This window comes from Anabas testudineus, chromosome 10 (genome assembly GCF_900324465.2).
Source record: "Anabas testudineus chromosome 10, fAnaTes1.2, whole genome shotgun sequence".
Classification (NCBI taxonomy): Eukaryota; Metazoa; Chordata; class Actinopteri; order Anabantiformes; family Anabantidae; genus Anabas; species Anabas testudineus.
The window spans coordinates 9,909,645-9,926,103 of NC_046619.1; the positions used below are offsets into that span (position 1 = coordinate 9,909,645).

At 41.0% G+C, this 16,459-nt stretch overlaps 1 protein-coding gene across 2 annotated transcripts; it reads left to right on the forward strand.

Annotated features, from left to right (window-relative positions):
* The first annotated feature begins 7 nt into the window (after positions 1-7).
* On the forward strand, positions 8-15,975 carry ccnjl (cyclin J-like). Of its 2 annotated transcripts, none has more exons than XM_026358649.1 (6): positions 8-271; positions 897-1,007; positions 4,127-4,337; positions 11,466-11,765; positions 11,883-12,042; positions 12,597-15,975. In XM_026358649.1, exons 2-6 carry the CDS (start codon positions 930-932, stop codon positions 13,111-13,113), a joined length of 1,266 nt encoding a protein of 421 aa, XP_026214434.1. In that variant the 5' UTR covers positions 8-271; positions 897-929; the 3' UTR covers positions 13,114-15,975. The 2 variants fall into 2 exon arrangements, with proteins under 2 accessions (XP_026214434.1, XP_026214433.1); XM_026358648.1 differs by having other exon boundaries at positions 900-1,007.
* Positions 15,976-16,459: the final 484 nt, after the last annotated feature.

A 16,459-nucleotide genomic window follows, 5' to 3' on the forward strand; every position in this document is an offset into this window, starting at 1 on the left:
CCGGGGAGGCTACTTTGTTACGGCGGAGCCACCGGAGAGAAAACGGCGGAGCTGTTGGAAAAGTGTTTCCAGTTCGGGAAAACGGCTCAGTCAAACCTCTGCTGTCGGCGTTCAGTGGTGGCAGCTGCTTTATGAACTTGTCCGTGGATTTGTGCGTTGTGTTTTCGCCGAAATAAAAGAGGTGTTTGTCAAAGTTGAGCCGAAGAGGAGTTCAGTCGTTCAGGATGTCGGACTGAGACAAAGGGGTCTGGGGGGCATTCCCGTCGGAGCGGTGAGTGGCACATGTAATGTGATGAAACACTGAGCAGCGTGCCGAGCTGTACGACAAACAGCCTGTGCTGGTGTAGAGATGTGTAGTTTCACCACACTGAGCTGTTTTTTTTGGTTGTTGTTGTTGTTGTTGTGGAGGGGGAGTATTTCTAAGCTCGGTGGCCAGTTAAGTTGTGTAGCCCCACTATTTGGCCGCTGTCTCGTGGTGCAGACGCGTTTTGGATGATAACCAAAGTGCGGGGTTGGAGAGGATTTGGCCTTTACAGGGGCCACTGTTCAAAGAGGCATCTCTGAGAGGTAGATTTGATTCTTATTAACCTATAGTGTGGTGGAGAGGGCTTTTAACTGAGCCATTTAAATTCCCGAGCAGAGAAAATGGCCTAAGCAGACCTCTGTGGTGGGGTTAGCAAGCTGTTGGAAAACTTTGTCAGAAGGACTGTGTCTCCCACAGTGGGCTTTATTTGATCGTTTTCTGCCAGTAGAAACACGACCTAATGTAAAATCATCTTTAATCAGGACCTTTTAAATCCAAATTCCCCAGTGTGCCCATAGGATGCTTTTTTTTCAGGAGGTATTATCGCCACTTTGTTGAAGTGTTTAACTTGTTTTCGTTGCGTCTGTCTCAGCAGGTAACACTTGATTCTTGAAGTCTCCTCTGGATGGGAAAGATGGAGAGGGAGTTGCAATGGTGGAAAGGACAGCTAGCTGCAGATATCCATCAGTCCCTCCGCATCAAGGTGAGTCTCCTATCATGAGGAAATAATGTTGTTTTTCACTGTGTCAGGTAAGTCAAATCTGAAATGTACAAAATAAAAATGGGAAAAGATTGATAAGTTAATTAGAGCTGACTTGATTAATGGAGCTACATAAAGTAAATCAACATCAAATGACTGAATACATTTTGAAGCAAAATTTCAAGAAGTCATTATTTCATCTATGAAGTTGTCAGTATTTCTGTTGTGTTGCTTTCTTATTGAACCAAATTGCTAATAAAATAGTTGCAGTTGATCAATAGAAATGTGAAGTGAAATTACAATCGACATTTTTACTAATTTGTCATGTTTTAGATTAATTAATTAAGAAAATTAATTGCAAGTTAAATAAAATCATCTCACTTGTAGCACTACAAAGTCTGACTCAGCAGGCCTGTGCCGATGCTCCACAATATATTGAAGTTTGGAAAGAAAATAAAATGGGACAGCGTGTTATCTATTTAAACATGATTTAAATTAGATTACACGGAGGAGTTAAGGCTCATTAATTGAGAATGTCTTAATTAACCTCGAAGTGTGATCATATTTCTTCCCATGTGTCATTTTAATGGAGACATCTGTCACTTGACTGTCATGTAGCTGGCACTCTCCTGCCAGCTTCACACTGAGGGAGATGAATAGAGATCAGGTTTGAGACGGCAAGTGCCCGAACATGCCAGAGATTGGTTGTATGTATGTTTAGATGTAGTGCATCAGATGTTTGTGAGCCATGTTGTTCAGTTTACTCATGTTACACAGTCTGTGACTCAGAGTGAGCTGTCTCACAATCTGTATGCAGAGCGGGAAACTAAACAACACACCCACTCTTTTCTCATATACTGTAATGAGAGAGAGAACGATACTGTCTAATGTTAGGTTTTGATCTTCCTATATCAGCATTTTTAGTCAACGCAAAGCTGCCCACTCACCATAGTATATACTGTATACTGCTGAATTGAGAAATGCTTGAGCCTTTTAATTTGAAGAGTAACAGATTAGAGTTGATTGCTTTATTTAGACACTTGTAGCAGACATACTATATATTTATTTCTCAATTGGGCTCTTAACTGTTTATGCTTTGAAATACAGAGAGCGTGTCAGCCCTTTATGACTTTTATTCTAAGCCTTTACATAGGTATCTTTTCATATATGACATGATGCCCAAAGATATTGAATGATTTTTGGCATATTGCAAAGAAGACATAGGACCAGCAGCCTGATTCTCCTCTGCCATGAGCTTACCTCTACTTGCTCATGGTGACAGCACAGTGTCTGGTTTCAACCAAGTAATTGGCAAGTTCACAGATTCTGTAACATGTTGACTGACAAAAAGGCAAGACAACATTTGGGACAAGGCTAGTATTTATTTTGAACTGCTTTACATATGCCAATATATTAAAGAAACACATTAAATCAAATTAAAAAAGATAATATTGATTTAAAGAGAATAGAAGTGACAGACATTTTTAAAATAAGATAAAATACAATAAGGTAGATTAAACATATAAAAATTACAGTACAGTGTGTGATATGAATAAATTAAATACACTATAAATTCATTCAGAAGTTTGATTAATAGTAACAGATAATTTGGTTTAAGATGTTTGCTGTATAAAAATTACAGTGCAAAAGAATGGTGAAGTCAGTATCAGAGCCGTGTGTATAAAGGTTTTCACATAGTGTTCAGATTTCCTGCATGGCGCCTGCTCCCCCACAGTTTCATCTTCCCTTAATGGCGTTTGCTGCAGTGATAATGCCCTGATGTGAGAGATAACGGTGGTGTGTAGCATGTGGCAAATTATCAGACATGCAAATCAGGTGAAGGCAGCTGTGGAATCTTTAATTATGGTGTGGGTCCACCACAAAGCACCTCTCCACCCCACACAGACCCCCTCTGGAGCCCCTCCAGACTCCAGAACACCCCCTCTCTCCCTCACCCTCACATCCACCCCCATTCCCCTGCTGCTCTTGTACCCCCAGACAGACAGATGGACCAGAGGCAGAGGCTGAAGCAGTGGGAGGAGAGGAGAGTTTGTGGGGGGGGATTGGGTGGTATGGATGGTTGTGACACTGGGGGGTGGAGCGGCTGTATGTGGATTCAGGAGGGGGGTACTGTTTATTTTTGGATATCATTGAAGTGATAGTCTGGGCATCATTGTTTTAGTTGCGCTCAAAATAAATAAATAATGTAAAGTAAAATAAAGTTTGTGTGAGCCTCACAGAGAATTGTGTAGAAAGATCATAGCATGTATTTCTGTTTTCCTTTTTTTAATTTCTTTTGAAACACTGGGCTTTAAAGTAAGGCAGGGACTGATGTAACACAAACAAGAGTCCTAACATGATTTGTTTTTTTTTTAAGTATTTCTTTTCTAATATAAGGACCCCTCACTGTTTGAACTAAAGCAGATTAATCTACCAATCCTCAATCCCTAAATACAAATCAGAAGCTCTTGTTTTTATGCGGATATATAGAGGGGAAAAACATTTTTGAAAACAAAAACATTTTTTGTATAAGCAGCTTGAATACAAATACAATGGCAGAGCGAGTTTGCACACTCAGTGCCAAATGTTTTGTGTTTTTCATTCTGATGCAGATTTTGAAACTGGACCCTTATGCTCTGCTGTTGGTGATGATACCCGAGGCTGATTCAATGCTAATGTCCCCAAGTACCTTCCTTCTACTTTGAAACACATTCAGCTAATTGAACATGAATAGGAGATGTGCAAGGGGTGAAACCTAATCCTATCTCCTGCTCAACCTCCATGGCCCCCCTAAACCACACACACACACACACACCGCCTTCATTTCTCAGACCCATGCAATGACCCAAATTAGCTCCACTTCTCTGCAGCAATGGTGAATTAAAGGAAATTGAAATGAGGCTGAAACATAATCAAGAATACGTTTTATTCCTGATGTGTGTCAGGCTCTGTAGCTCTCCAGCAGTTAGACACAGTCAGCAGGAGACATGCATGGCTCACCATTATTATGCATATTCTTTACAACCCCCATGTTTCTCCACTGCTGCTTCCTGCCCACCCTGCTCCTCTCACCCCTGTGTCATTTACAACCCGTCTCATCCCTTTTCTCTTCTCTTGTCCAGGAGTTGAAGTTACCCATTTACCGCGCCCACTCTCCGCAGATCGGCATGCGACGGTACTTTGCAGACTTGCTGGCCATCCTCAGTAATCGCTACCAGCTATGTCCCACAGCACGCCACCTGGCTGTCTACCTGCTGGACCTGTTCATGGACCACTATGATGTGGCTGTGAAGCAGCTATATGTGATTGCCCTGTCCTGTCTGCTTCTTGCCAGTAAGTCCAATAACAGTCTTCCAGCTTCATCCCTAAATAAGTTAAGTGTTTTTTCTGTTTCTGTTTGTTCTGTATTTCTTAAGTCCAAGCTTAAATATAGTTCAGAGGAAACTTCACTAAGATGTTTTTATTTTCATCATAAGAAATGCTTTGCCTTTTACCTTTAAATAAACAAGAGTTTATTTACAGGTCTTGTGAGCTAAAATGATACCGTGACTGTGGTTTATGCACAGATGCACAAGGTGAAACATTTCCTGCAACAAGGCTAATTTAGGTTACTCTCAAGAGAACACGAGAGTTTGTAATGACAGTTTACAGTTAGCTGCAGTGTTGGTTAAAAACACAAGGTTGGCATTGTGGTAACATGACTGTACCATTGTTTTAGGGGAAACTGTATCTGCAGAACTTTATCTGTGTCTTTGATCCTGACTGTAATGACATGTCTGGGGTTGCTGCTGTTACCTCTAGTCATGTAAAAATCAGGTTTCGATGAAGTAGTATTGTATTTACCAAGGCCAATTTTGAATCATTTATTCCGTAAATCAAAACATAGCTAGACATATAAATCTTTTATTTTAGTTTTAAGCTTATTCCTCTGATCTTATAATTTCTTTCCTGCCTAAATGTCTTGTGCAGCCAAAGCCTGATGTACATCATATTTATTATTTATTATTATTTTATTTCTCTGAGTAATAGATCTCCATTGTTTTCCAAAAACTTTTACAACACAACAGTATTCCACAAAGCTATCCTGAATGGATTGCTTATAATGAACAATGGTTTATTTCAGTCAGTAATACATATAACATTCTGGTGCTCATGTGTTACTCAGGTTTAGGAAATAAGTGACCTTCCTTTAAAAAATTTATTTAGCCAGTAGCGTCTCTAATGATTGGGAAAGGTAATGAGAAAGGAATTGTTATCTCCAAATTTAAAACAACCATGTTTTATGTGTTGTGCTGCCTTCTTTAGACTGATGACTGGTCAATATTATTAGTTGCTGTTAGCTGATGCTTTTCTCAAGCTGTGAGTGTTTGTTTAGAAGCGAGGTAAGTGGTGCTTTAGTCGTGTAACTAGTAACCAACATACTCCTTTGCTTTGGAATACAAAAATGTCTTCCTGCGTTACATGTAAACCAGGTGCAGCGATCAGTCTCTTGCTGCTGATGCATGGTGCACAATTTATGGTAGTGTGTCTCTGTGTCTGTCTGGTGATTAAAAGACTGTGAGGTTTTCTGTACATTAATGCAGCCCTTGGCATCGTGGGTAATTAGACTAATGATGCCATCAAAGTGGGAGTCTGGAACAGGGCCCACTCACTTGGGAGAGCTCAGAGTATGTGTGTGTAGTTGAGTACAGGCCACCTTTGCAGTCAGAGTAGTCTCTGTGGTGGGATACATTTAAATATGAGACTTGAAAGAGGTTTTATTTAAAAGCAATCTCACGAGAATCTAAGAATATCTTTGAGTGTTTGCTCATGGAGAGATATAAATACAGTCAAACCAACCTGGACAGAGGTTTGTCTCCTACTCTCTAATAGATTAAATCATTTTTTATTGAATCTATTGATTGTGGCTTTCAGTTACTCAGTCTCTCTCTCCTATGCTCTCCTGCCTCTGACTCCTGCACTCATGGGAGTTTCTGCCATGATTGATGAAGGCATGAAAGGGCGTTTGATTCAAAGTAGTCTTGGGTTTTTATCTGTCCTGAGGTGCTGTGGAATCTGGCCTAGTTATTGAACGGCCTCCCCAGGTCCCTCTCCCTGTCTTTGACAGGCACATACATTGTCTTTCTTTAACTATTTTTTGCTTCTGCACTCAGTTAATTAATCTCTACCTCCTTTGTGCCTCTCAGCAGTCACTGCTTAATCCCGTTACTCCACTGTGAGTGTGTTTTTGTGGGTTCTTGTTTGTGCATGTGTTTGTTCATGGATGAGCTTTTTATTATTTGAAAGTGTAAAATTGTGGTTAGTTGTTTTAGAAATCAATTGCTTATTGACTGTTGTGCATTTACTGAGAGAACTTGGTTAATTGCAGAGAACCTAATTACTCAAAACGTAATCCTGAAATTTTAATGCCAACTTTAACGAAGAACCATGGGTTCTTTGCATATTTCTTGTTAAAAGTCAGTCCAGTAATGTAAGTTTCTGTTGTATTACATTCCATGAAGTCCTGCAGTGATCACATCAGTCTTCCTGGCATGCCTTGCTCCCTGAATTCAGTGCCTTTCATACTTGTGGCTATTTGTTATGGTTAATGACATCATGCATTTGTCTTTGTTGCCAGTACAAAAAATGCTATGGTATGCTATGTTTTTTTTTCTCTTCATGAGTGTTTTTATGTTTAAGTTTAGTTGTTGGACTCGTGATGATGGCCATTGGATGCTGTTGCGATCTATTTTGTGCCGTGTTTCAGCATTGAGTTATTGTTGAAGCTTGATTTCATCCATTATGCTCAGTGGACCTAATTCAGTGAAGGGTGTCTAAACAAAAAAGAGCATTCTGTGAAACGTGCAAAAAGCTCAGACATATTGACCACACAGTGCACTTACATAGACTTCGGAGCCCGGGGGTAGGGAGGATCTGTGTGCTGAGGGGCACCTGCCATATGCTCTCCGAGTCAGGCCTCAAACAAAGGCCCGTCAATGCAAGCAGGACTGCTAGCCAGCCAGACCCGTCCGCGAGAGGGGGAGGGTAGCAGGGACTGGGGGGTGGAGGTTGTGTTTGGAGACGTATTTGTGTGCATGTGTATGGTAAAGACTTGCCATAAGCTAACATTGTTGAAGCGGAGATGGTTGCTGTAGCAACCTTGTGATTAAACCTATAGATTTTTTTCACCCAAGCACCCTAATTAAGATTCTATTTGAAATCTCATCCATTAGAGAGTTTTCTACTGAAAGGGCATTGCTTTACTGCTACATTACCACTTAACCAGCTGGGTTGTGGTGGTGTCTTTTTACCTTTCTTCTTCTGTCTCTGCTTCCTTTTCATTCTCTCACCTTGTCAGGCAGAGTGGACTAGTCCTGGGACAGGACGGCCAGTAAAAGCAGCCCCACATCACTGGGGGGTTGGGAAGCAAGTGGAGCAGTACTTCAAAGGCAGGTTGGCTGCTGAGGTTAAACAGGGTAGAAAGGGAGGGAGAGGTGGTGGCCTGCAAAATGGGACATGTTAGAACTGAACCACCCAGCAGGATCCCCTTATATGTAGATTAATATAGAACCCACTTTATCCTCCTCTCAGAGGTTTGACAATTATTCTGATGGAGTGAATTTCATGTGATGATCTCATAATTAAATAAATTTGTGGTCATGTGTAGATGATAGATATCCAATATTATCAGAATCTGCCAAATAGTTCACTGTAAATATAATTCACAAACTCTCAGAAGTTAGAATTTAGTGGTATGTTTTGTTTGGTTGTGTAATGCCAGTGGCTCTGTTTGCTCATACACTCCCTGTGTCAGTCCTCATCACCAATGAGCCAAGACGTTTTATACCCTCAGTTGATGCCCCCCCCCTCCTCAAAAATAACAAAACAAAAAAACACACACATACACATACAATGTCCCCGGTTTCTAGAATTCTCCTTGGTCACCCAGGCATTAGCATCTGGGATCAAGGGTCAGCCTGGGTCTACACTGTGAGTGCCCCAAGGCCAGGGGTGGTAACACATTGATTCTGTGATGGAGCTGTGACCAATTTACCCTCCCAATGAAAGATGAACCGGATAATGAAAAGAGTTTAAAAAGCAGAAAAAGTGTCTAACAAGTCAAAGAGAAAAATCCACATTAAATCACAGCAGCATGTAATGTAAAAATAGTTTTTACCCAGATTTAATTTTAGTTGTGCCGGTTGGTGTTAGTTTATTCACCAGTTACAAACCATGCTGTCCCAGGACAGTTATTTGTGACATCTTCATTTCTTTTTCAAATGATGCCTGCAAAACAGAAAGCAGTAGAAACAGAGACCTTTCTGTGTGTGTGAGAATACAGCTCTCAGGTTTCCTAATAGCCCCTATCACTTTAAGCCCCTCCTCACCCGCACCTCCACCCCCACCTTTTTTCACAAATGGCACACCTGGGAGGAGGCCCTGCATCCCAGCCTTACCTTTTCCTAACCCCTGACCTCTACCCTCTCCCTGTTTACTCGACCTTTTCTCATCATCACAATCACCTGTGGTTGCAGAGAAAAAGGATAGGTATATATTTGAACTTTATATAAAGGTAGCTGCTATAGATGAAAACGAAGGCATCTCTGTGTCCCTGCTTGCTGGCTTATGATAGGATCATTTAGCCACCTGCATTCCAGGGAGGCTGAACTCACAGGAGAGGAATGCACTGTCTCGGAGGCCATATTCAGACTGACATGAGGCTGTGATGGTGTTAGCATGTTCCTCCAGGGTGTCACAGAGAAGAGGAAATACAATTCAGAAAGTCCAGTTTAAAGGCTTATCAGACACTGAGACACTATACAATACTTGTGGTAGTTTTAGACGGGATTTTACATGTCAATCGGACAGTAAAAAAGCTAGTAAGATACACACATGGAATTCAAATTGATTTGTGCACCTTTATTACTGTGGTATGTTGTGGGAATGGGTTAGGTATCAGAGTACTTTTTAAAAATTAATGGGAATTAATTTATAACATGTCAGGTGTCAGAAATGATTAAAGGCGACTTTTAATTCTTGGTTACATTCTTACTTAAGTCAATTCTTCAAGTCTTCAATTATTCATTGGTCTGATAATTGCTGGTCTAAATAATAATACTGCTAATGTTAACCTGCATTTAGATGAACATCTTATGACTGTATGAAATATTACATACTAATGTGTTGAGAAAGACCTTAATAGAAAAGTATGACTATATTAATCAAACTAACATGATTAATTTTGTTTTTTAGGTATCTGTACCTAAACTATTAAAAATAACTATAACTACTATAACAGTAGCACTAACATATTTAATGGATTAGGCAATCTGTAAAATATTAATCAGCAGAAATTTTGATTACCCCATTTAATATATGTATGCTTGTATTGTGTGTGGTTTATTATTTACTGTATCAGTTGAATGCATTTGGTTTTTTAGACAATGGTTCAAATTAATGTGGTCTCCAGGAGGCGATATAATTGTTAGAAATAACTTTGTAAATTGAACGACATAACTGTAAATAATAACTGTATTCCTGTAGGTTTCTTGCTTTTGGGCCACTCATGTTTTTCATGTGCCTGGTCACTCACAGCAGTAAAACAAGAGAGTAATCAGAGAGCACAATGAGGAGATTGACTTGTGCCATGTCTCTTAAGATCAAAGAGGCTGGAGTTGTGTGGAGATTGGTGGCTTTGATGGCTTTTTATGGCAGTGTCTGTGTGGACATAGTAGTCTAGCAGAAGACAGCCCTGTTGCAAAGGATATGAGGGTGAGAGAATGGGACAAGTGTGGACTGGGCTTTGGAACGAGCCCCGGTGGGTGTAAACAGCCCTGTTTCATTGTGCTTCCTGTTCTGTGGGACAGACGCCATTACTGCGTCTCTGCTAATTACCCCTTTGGCGCGTTGGGCTGCATATCCCCCACTCCTCTCCACTCATGCTCTCTCAACCATTCTCTCTCTCTTCCTTTCTCCTGCCCTGCTTAAAGACAGGTCGCAACATTCGCGATAAAACTGACACTTTGCAGAAAGACACCCCCGCTCCCCAAGACATGGGCAGAAACAGCTAAATAGGCCCATCAACAACAATAGTTGTAGCATGTCAGATAATAATTTCCCTTTACATGCAGCTTGGAAAAGTCAATAAAGGCTTTATTTCTAATGTTTGGTTGCCATGGTTTTAGATTAGAGGCAGACATTTAACCCAGCACAGGATTATTGTTGTTCCCAGCTGGATGCATATTCTGTTAAAGCTGATACATAACTTTGTAATGTGAACTAGTGGATATAATAACTAGTAACTGCAGCAACTAAGTGGCACTTTGTCGGCAGGCAGCAGTGTATGTGTGCTTAGGAGTATGTTTGTATGAAATGTACTGTATATACAGTGAATGTGTAAATATTATGTATATACACTGTATATAACACTAGATGGTAGTATATATAATACTACATAGTAGTGTAATATTATACACTACTTATAACACACTTTAATGTAGTCGTAAACAGATATGAGGATATTTTATATTAACGTTCAGTAATTTTGGTAGTCACTCATATTCATTATAAATCTACAATGTGTCCCTACATTTTACTACTTAAGGCGTTAAAGGGAAGCCAGAATCAGAGTAACCTGACACCTTCTTGGCCTCATTTTTAAAAGTTTGAACAGAGGCCTGTTCAACCCATGGATTAAAGGCAAAGTCAGCCCCGTTCATTGGCCACAGGGACCCCAGAGGCCTTGGGGCTGTTGCTATGGAAAAGAGGCTGTCTTGGGATGGGGAGGGGGCTCAACATAATGGCACTGCTGTAATGTCTGCAAGAATCTGGAGTGAGAGAGAGCGAGACAGAAATATATGAACAAAGCTGAGTAGCTTTTTCATAGAAAGTGTTAGGCTTGTATAATCCACAGTAAATGCTCCACTCTCTGTAAGCATATAGTGATGTGTAATAGCTTAGCTTTATGGCCAGATGTTGAATAGTCAGCTTAATTGCTAAGGCTTAGCTGGCAGTTGTTAGGTTTTGTGGAAGCTGGAGGCTCTTTAGAGCTCTCTATAAACCTGCTGCGTGTGGCTTCAGATCATGATATTCAATGTAATACTGTCCGCCATCATCAGTACATATTGACATATTTGGATTAGAAGTATGGCCTTAGATCTTGTCAATGTTGGCTGATAATTGACCTAACATTGCTGTGGAGTTACTACATGGGATTACTTTCCAAAACTACTTAATGGAAAAAACAATAAAAAAAGAGAAAAGAGTAATGTAGTGGACATGAAGGACAAGCTGTGATACAACCAACAACCATGCCTGTAAACTATTCTTTTTTGTTTTATAACTTGCAGACACAAGTGGACTGTACAATACAGAGCATACCTTGGTTTATTATTATTATTATTATTATTTAAATTATAATTGTCATAGTCATCACTGCACTAGATCCCAGTGCAATGACACTGTTTCTGTTTGTTTTTTTAGGTAAATTTGAGGAGAAGGAGGACCGGGTTCCAAAACTGGAGCAGCTGAACTCTCTTGGCTTTATGTGCAGCCTGAACCTGGTTCTCAACAAGAGGGATCTAATCAAAATGGAGCTTCTGTTGCTGGAGACATTTGGCTGGAATCTATGCATGCCCACACCTGCTCACTTTATTGACTACTACCTCCATGCCTCGGTGCAGGAGGGTGACCTGTACAACGGCTGGCCCCTCTCCTCCCTCTCCAAGACCAAGGCCTTCATGGACAAATACACTCACTACTTTTTGGAGGTCTCACTGCAAGGTGGGTTACAAAGATGAGGGTCAACTAGAATTGTTGGTGAGGTGTTTTTACCTGAATTGATCGGCAGGTGCAAGTTTGATCAAAGAATTTATGAAACCTTTCTTTGGGTTTTTCTAGACCATGCCTTTCTGAGTTTCCGACCATCCCAGGTTGCTGCTGCGTGTGTGGCAGCATCTCGCATTTGCCTTCAGATTTCCCCAAGCTGGACGACCGCTCTGCATCTGCTGACAGGCTACACCTGGGACCACCTCACCCAGTGCATTGAACTTATGTTGCTGTAAGAGACGCACCAGATATACATATAAGTAGTGAGCAAATGTCTTAACACAAAGCCAGGCTGGGAGAGGAGCCTTGAGTTGTAGTGGGCCATAGGTGGATGCCATAGAGGCTCCTGGCTCAGCATACCTTTAGTTGTCACGGTTTGGATTATAAGATGTCTGCTGTTTTAACCAGTAGAATCGTTATACCAGTATCATCTGACAAAGCCTCTCTAACTAATAATGCTAGCCCATTGCCTCAATGCTGTGTAATTAAGTTGCACATTTCCTGGTCAGCGGAAGGCAGTGTGTTTTATTTGTGTGCATCTGTGTGAGGAGAATTGTTTGCACATGTTGAGACTAATTGTCGAGGGTAAAAAGGGGTGGTTCAGACTGATCTCTTAATGCATTGACCTGAGCAGCCATTTTTCTGCAAAGATAATTAAGTATTGACTTGCTAAGCTTTCTCTAAGCAGTACTGGGATAATCTAATTAACCACCTACATATTTGGATTTTTAACATTTATTTTTGATGTAACAATGACTGAAATATCTTTGGCTTTCCTGTCCACAGGGCTCATGACAACGATGTTAAGGAGGCCAACAAAACCAAATCCACTCCTCCTCACCGACCCTCCTCTATACAGTCTCAACCCCAGACCTCCCACCTCTCTCCAGTGTCAGCCATCCAGAGACCACCCTCCTCCTCCACCTCCTCCACACCACAGCTGCTCTTTCAGTCTGATGCCTTCCCACACCTTTCCCAGCATTCCCCATCCCTGTCCCAGCTGCAAGTGCTAGCTGAGTCCCAGGCTTTGGGGCCTGTAGTGAACATGTCTCAGGATTTCCTTCAGAGCCACAGGATGGGTCTACTAACTGGGGCTGCTTCAATGACTCCTGCTGCTGGCTTCTCTTCCTACCCAAGCCTGACCACTAGTCTCCAGCAGGGTGCTCGTGCAGTGCCGCTGCAGGGCCCTATATCTGTGCAGATGGCCCTCGCTGGAGAGCCGCGGCACTGTCTGAGTATGGCCTACAGTGGGGGCTACCTGGGGGCTCATCACACATTCGCAGCTGGCTGCTTTGACAGGTGACGCCAGGAGACGGAGAGGGAACCCAAACCCCTGCGGGAGTGCACTGCTGTGCTTCCATCCATCCCTACCCCATCATATCCACTTACAGACCTTCTCTCTCTCTCCGTCGGCACCACAACACCATCAGCATGTCCAACTTCCCCGTCCCTCTCACAGAGACGCCTCAAACGCAAACAAAGGTCCAAAGGCAAAACAGACCCAGTGGAAGTCATCACTCTGACGTGACAAATGCTCCACTGACTCATGAAATACCAAGTTATTGAAAAAATGCTATGCCATATTCTAAACCGGTTTTATTCATTGGTTTTATTGAGACTGTCATCACTGTGAATGAGATGAAAGCAGCCGCCTGATCCAACATCCACCTCATTCAGTGCCTATTCTCAGTTGTGTGATAGCTGAGCCAATTTTAGAAGTGTACAGAACACAAAGTATCTGTGATAAGGATATCTTGCTGCTTGACATACTTTTTATTTCTAATCCCAAAAAATGAAAACGTGTCAGAGAAGGTAATTGGCTAGTATTGTTATTTTAGCCGACATTTAAGAGCGATAGAAGAAGAAACAGCGGTTTGTTGCTGACTTGGCAGGAAACAAAAAAATAGCTGTTTTATGGTGAAGGTTGTGATGGTGTTTCCTGAATGTCAGCAAACTTTGAACTAAGGCCTGTAGGTCCTACCCGAGGGGCCTCTCTGGGAACTCCTCACTACATAAGACCTCAGATAAGACGACTAATCGTTTGTTTTGTTCACAGCAGGTGAAGCGTGCTGCTCTGACATGCCTGCAGTGTTTAGATTTTTTTTTTCTTACTGAATCTTGTCTTCTCTCCCATCTCCAAAGTTGTGGCAGAGCCGTCACGCCTGTGTGAAAATGGGGCTCTGCAGCTGCAAGCTGTGTCATACTAAAGTTTTAATTTCTCCAACACCACTCAAAGAATTGAACACAAACTGATGTGACTGGACCAGCATGGTGAAGGAGACATGGATGTTGGTTGTTTATTGTATATATGAATTGCTGCTGCCTTCTTAAGAACTGTTGGTTCTGTGTCTGTGTTAATGACTCCAATGTTTACATGAACCACTAAGTTTCAGGGACTTGAAGATTACTTGAATATGATGAAACACGCCATAGCTTTTATTTATGAACATCCATTTTTTTCTTAATTTTTTTTTATTGTTTTATTTTGTATAGTTTAGCTTTTTTATACCAGCTTAGAAATACACCATTGAATAATCTTTGTACCTGTTTATAGAAACTGTAAACTGTAAAATCTCAGGTTTTAAGGCTAACTAGCGGCCTTCCCATGATTCTGTGCTATTATGCTTTAAAGTGGATGCTAATGGAGCATCTGTGGGGTCTGAAATAACCCCTTTTTCATCACTGGACCATACTCTGCTTACAGCTTATTATCTGAATGCACAAAACAGTCTGTTTGCATCATTGTGAACAACCTCATGGTCACTGCTTTCACACACAAACATCTGTAGCCAGTCATCAGTAATTGCTTCCAAGATTTCTAAAGCTGCAATCTTCACTTCCTCTAGAAGTTTAAATGCATCCAGATTCCCAGTGCCAGTTGGCCACTGGTTACTTTAGTGATACTTTAAATAACCAAGGACACCAACTTGTAGGATGCCGCGGACTGAATGAGGGCAGCATCTACCAGTTGTTTTTAATGATGATGAATTTGTTTATGATCCTAATTAATTGTTTTGTTTGCAACATTTCTAAGAATATTGAGAAAAATGTCCATTATTAACCATTCAAATTGCATACTTTATAAGATATTGAGTTTACTCCTATTTGACAAAGAGGAGTGTTCTCAAAAAAAGTTGATTACTTTTCTGTCAGTCGACTAATCCACTAATTGCTCCAGCATTAGACTGAAACCAGTGGCTGCTCTGTTGTGTGCTGGGTCATAATAAACAAGTTTGGGAAGAAATTAGTGATAATTCGTGATGTACTGGTTGCAAATCTTACTCAAACGTTAGGCTAGTTTAAATATTCTGACTTTGCTTTTCCCTCATCCTCATCAGCTGTGACGTTTGAGCTGTAAACATTGTGCATCTCTCACGTATCACTACATGAAGCTTTTCTGAAAACTACAACACTCTTAAACAATCATGTGTCACCAAATCTTCTACAGCAGTTTGTTTTGCTACCACTTCAAAATGTATTAATGTGCTTTTCATTGATAAAAACATTAAGCCTAAAGACACTATGCCTTTGTTTTGCTAACGTTTATGTACAGTTATGTTACCTTTTGTTTCATTTCATTTTTAGTTGATGCTTTTTTGTGAGTCACCAGATGAATATTGTTGGTGTGAACTAGATTTTTCTTTCTTTCTTAAAGAGTTCAACTTTCTCTTTTCCTCATAATTCATGAGCAACTTCTCACTGAGGTGTCAAAGGTGCAATATGTTTCCTGTTCTTTTTTTCCTGTATAAACTGACCACAGCCATCACTGTCTTGTGTACACCACTGGTTCATCTTTTTGTAACTTATTTTTGATGATTGTGTGATTTGACTTGCTGTAGATTGGGTTCCTCTAGAGAGCAGTGGGATTTGAACACAATGAGTATGTTGCATATTGCAGCCACCTCGTTTGAGTGACGTATTACTAAATGCTTTTGTCTTTTAGCTAGAGTTTTTTACCAAGCATTTTTCCTCTCGTGTGAAAGATGCTGATGTCGCTTTCACCAAACAACACTTGTCTAATGTGACAGTAATGAAACACCACAAACTTCCAATTTATATTTTTTATATTATTTTGTACCAATCTGTAGTTATGTGACACCGAATGATAGAAAGGATTATTTTATCATCATGTGTCATGGAAAAATAAACACACAAGTGAACTGAGGTTCTGAGGGGTGTGTTTCTTTTGAGCAAGCCTGAATGCAGCTTTTAGGGGAAGGGTGGTCTCTGGGTTCAGCTCCAGAGATGATGTTTTAATAATCCTCCAGCTGTGACCACATGTTGTCAGTGAAACATACCATTCATTAAAAACGAAACTAAAACCAGTGGTGATGTGGAAGTGCTCGCCTCACAGCAAGAACGACCAGGGCTCGAATCCACGGATCGGCCCCGTGCCTTTCTGTGTGGAGTTTGCATATTCTCCCGGTGTCTGTGTGGGTTCTCTCTGGCTTCCTCTCACCCTCCAAAGACATACATATTGAGTTGGATGGTTGTCTGTCTCTATATGTCAGCGCTGTGATCGAGTGGTGACCTGTCCAGTGTGTATCTCGCCTCTCACCCAGTGACACTGTGGTGTTTATGTAATGTTTGTATCGTAAAGGACGCGTGTGCATTTTTCTCTCTGCCACTGTCTAAAGGGATTTGAAGTC

Bases quoted from the DNA above. Each gene is read 5' to 3' on its own strand.
- ccnjl (XM_026358649.1), top strand. From the start codon at position 930: ATGGGAAAGATGGAGAGGGAGTTGCAATGGTGGAAAGGACAGCTAGCT. The intron at 4,338-11,465 runs GTAAGTCCAATA...TTGTTTTTTTAG, and splicing joins GTCCTGTCTGCTTCTTGCCA to GTAAATTTGAGGAGAAGGAG. The intron at 11,766-11,882 runs GTGGGTTACAAA...GGGTTTTTCTAG, and splicing joins TTTGGAGGTCTCACTGCAAG to ACCATGCCTTTCTGAGTTTC.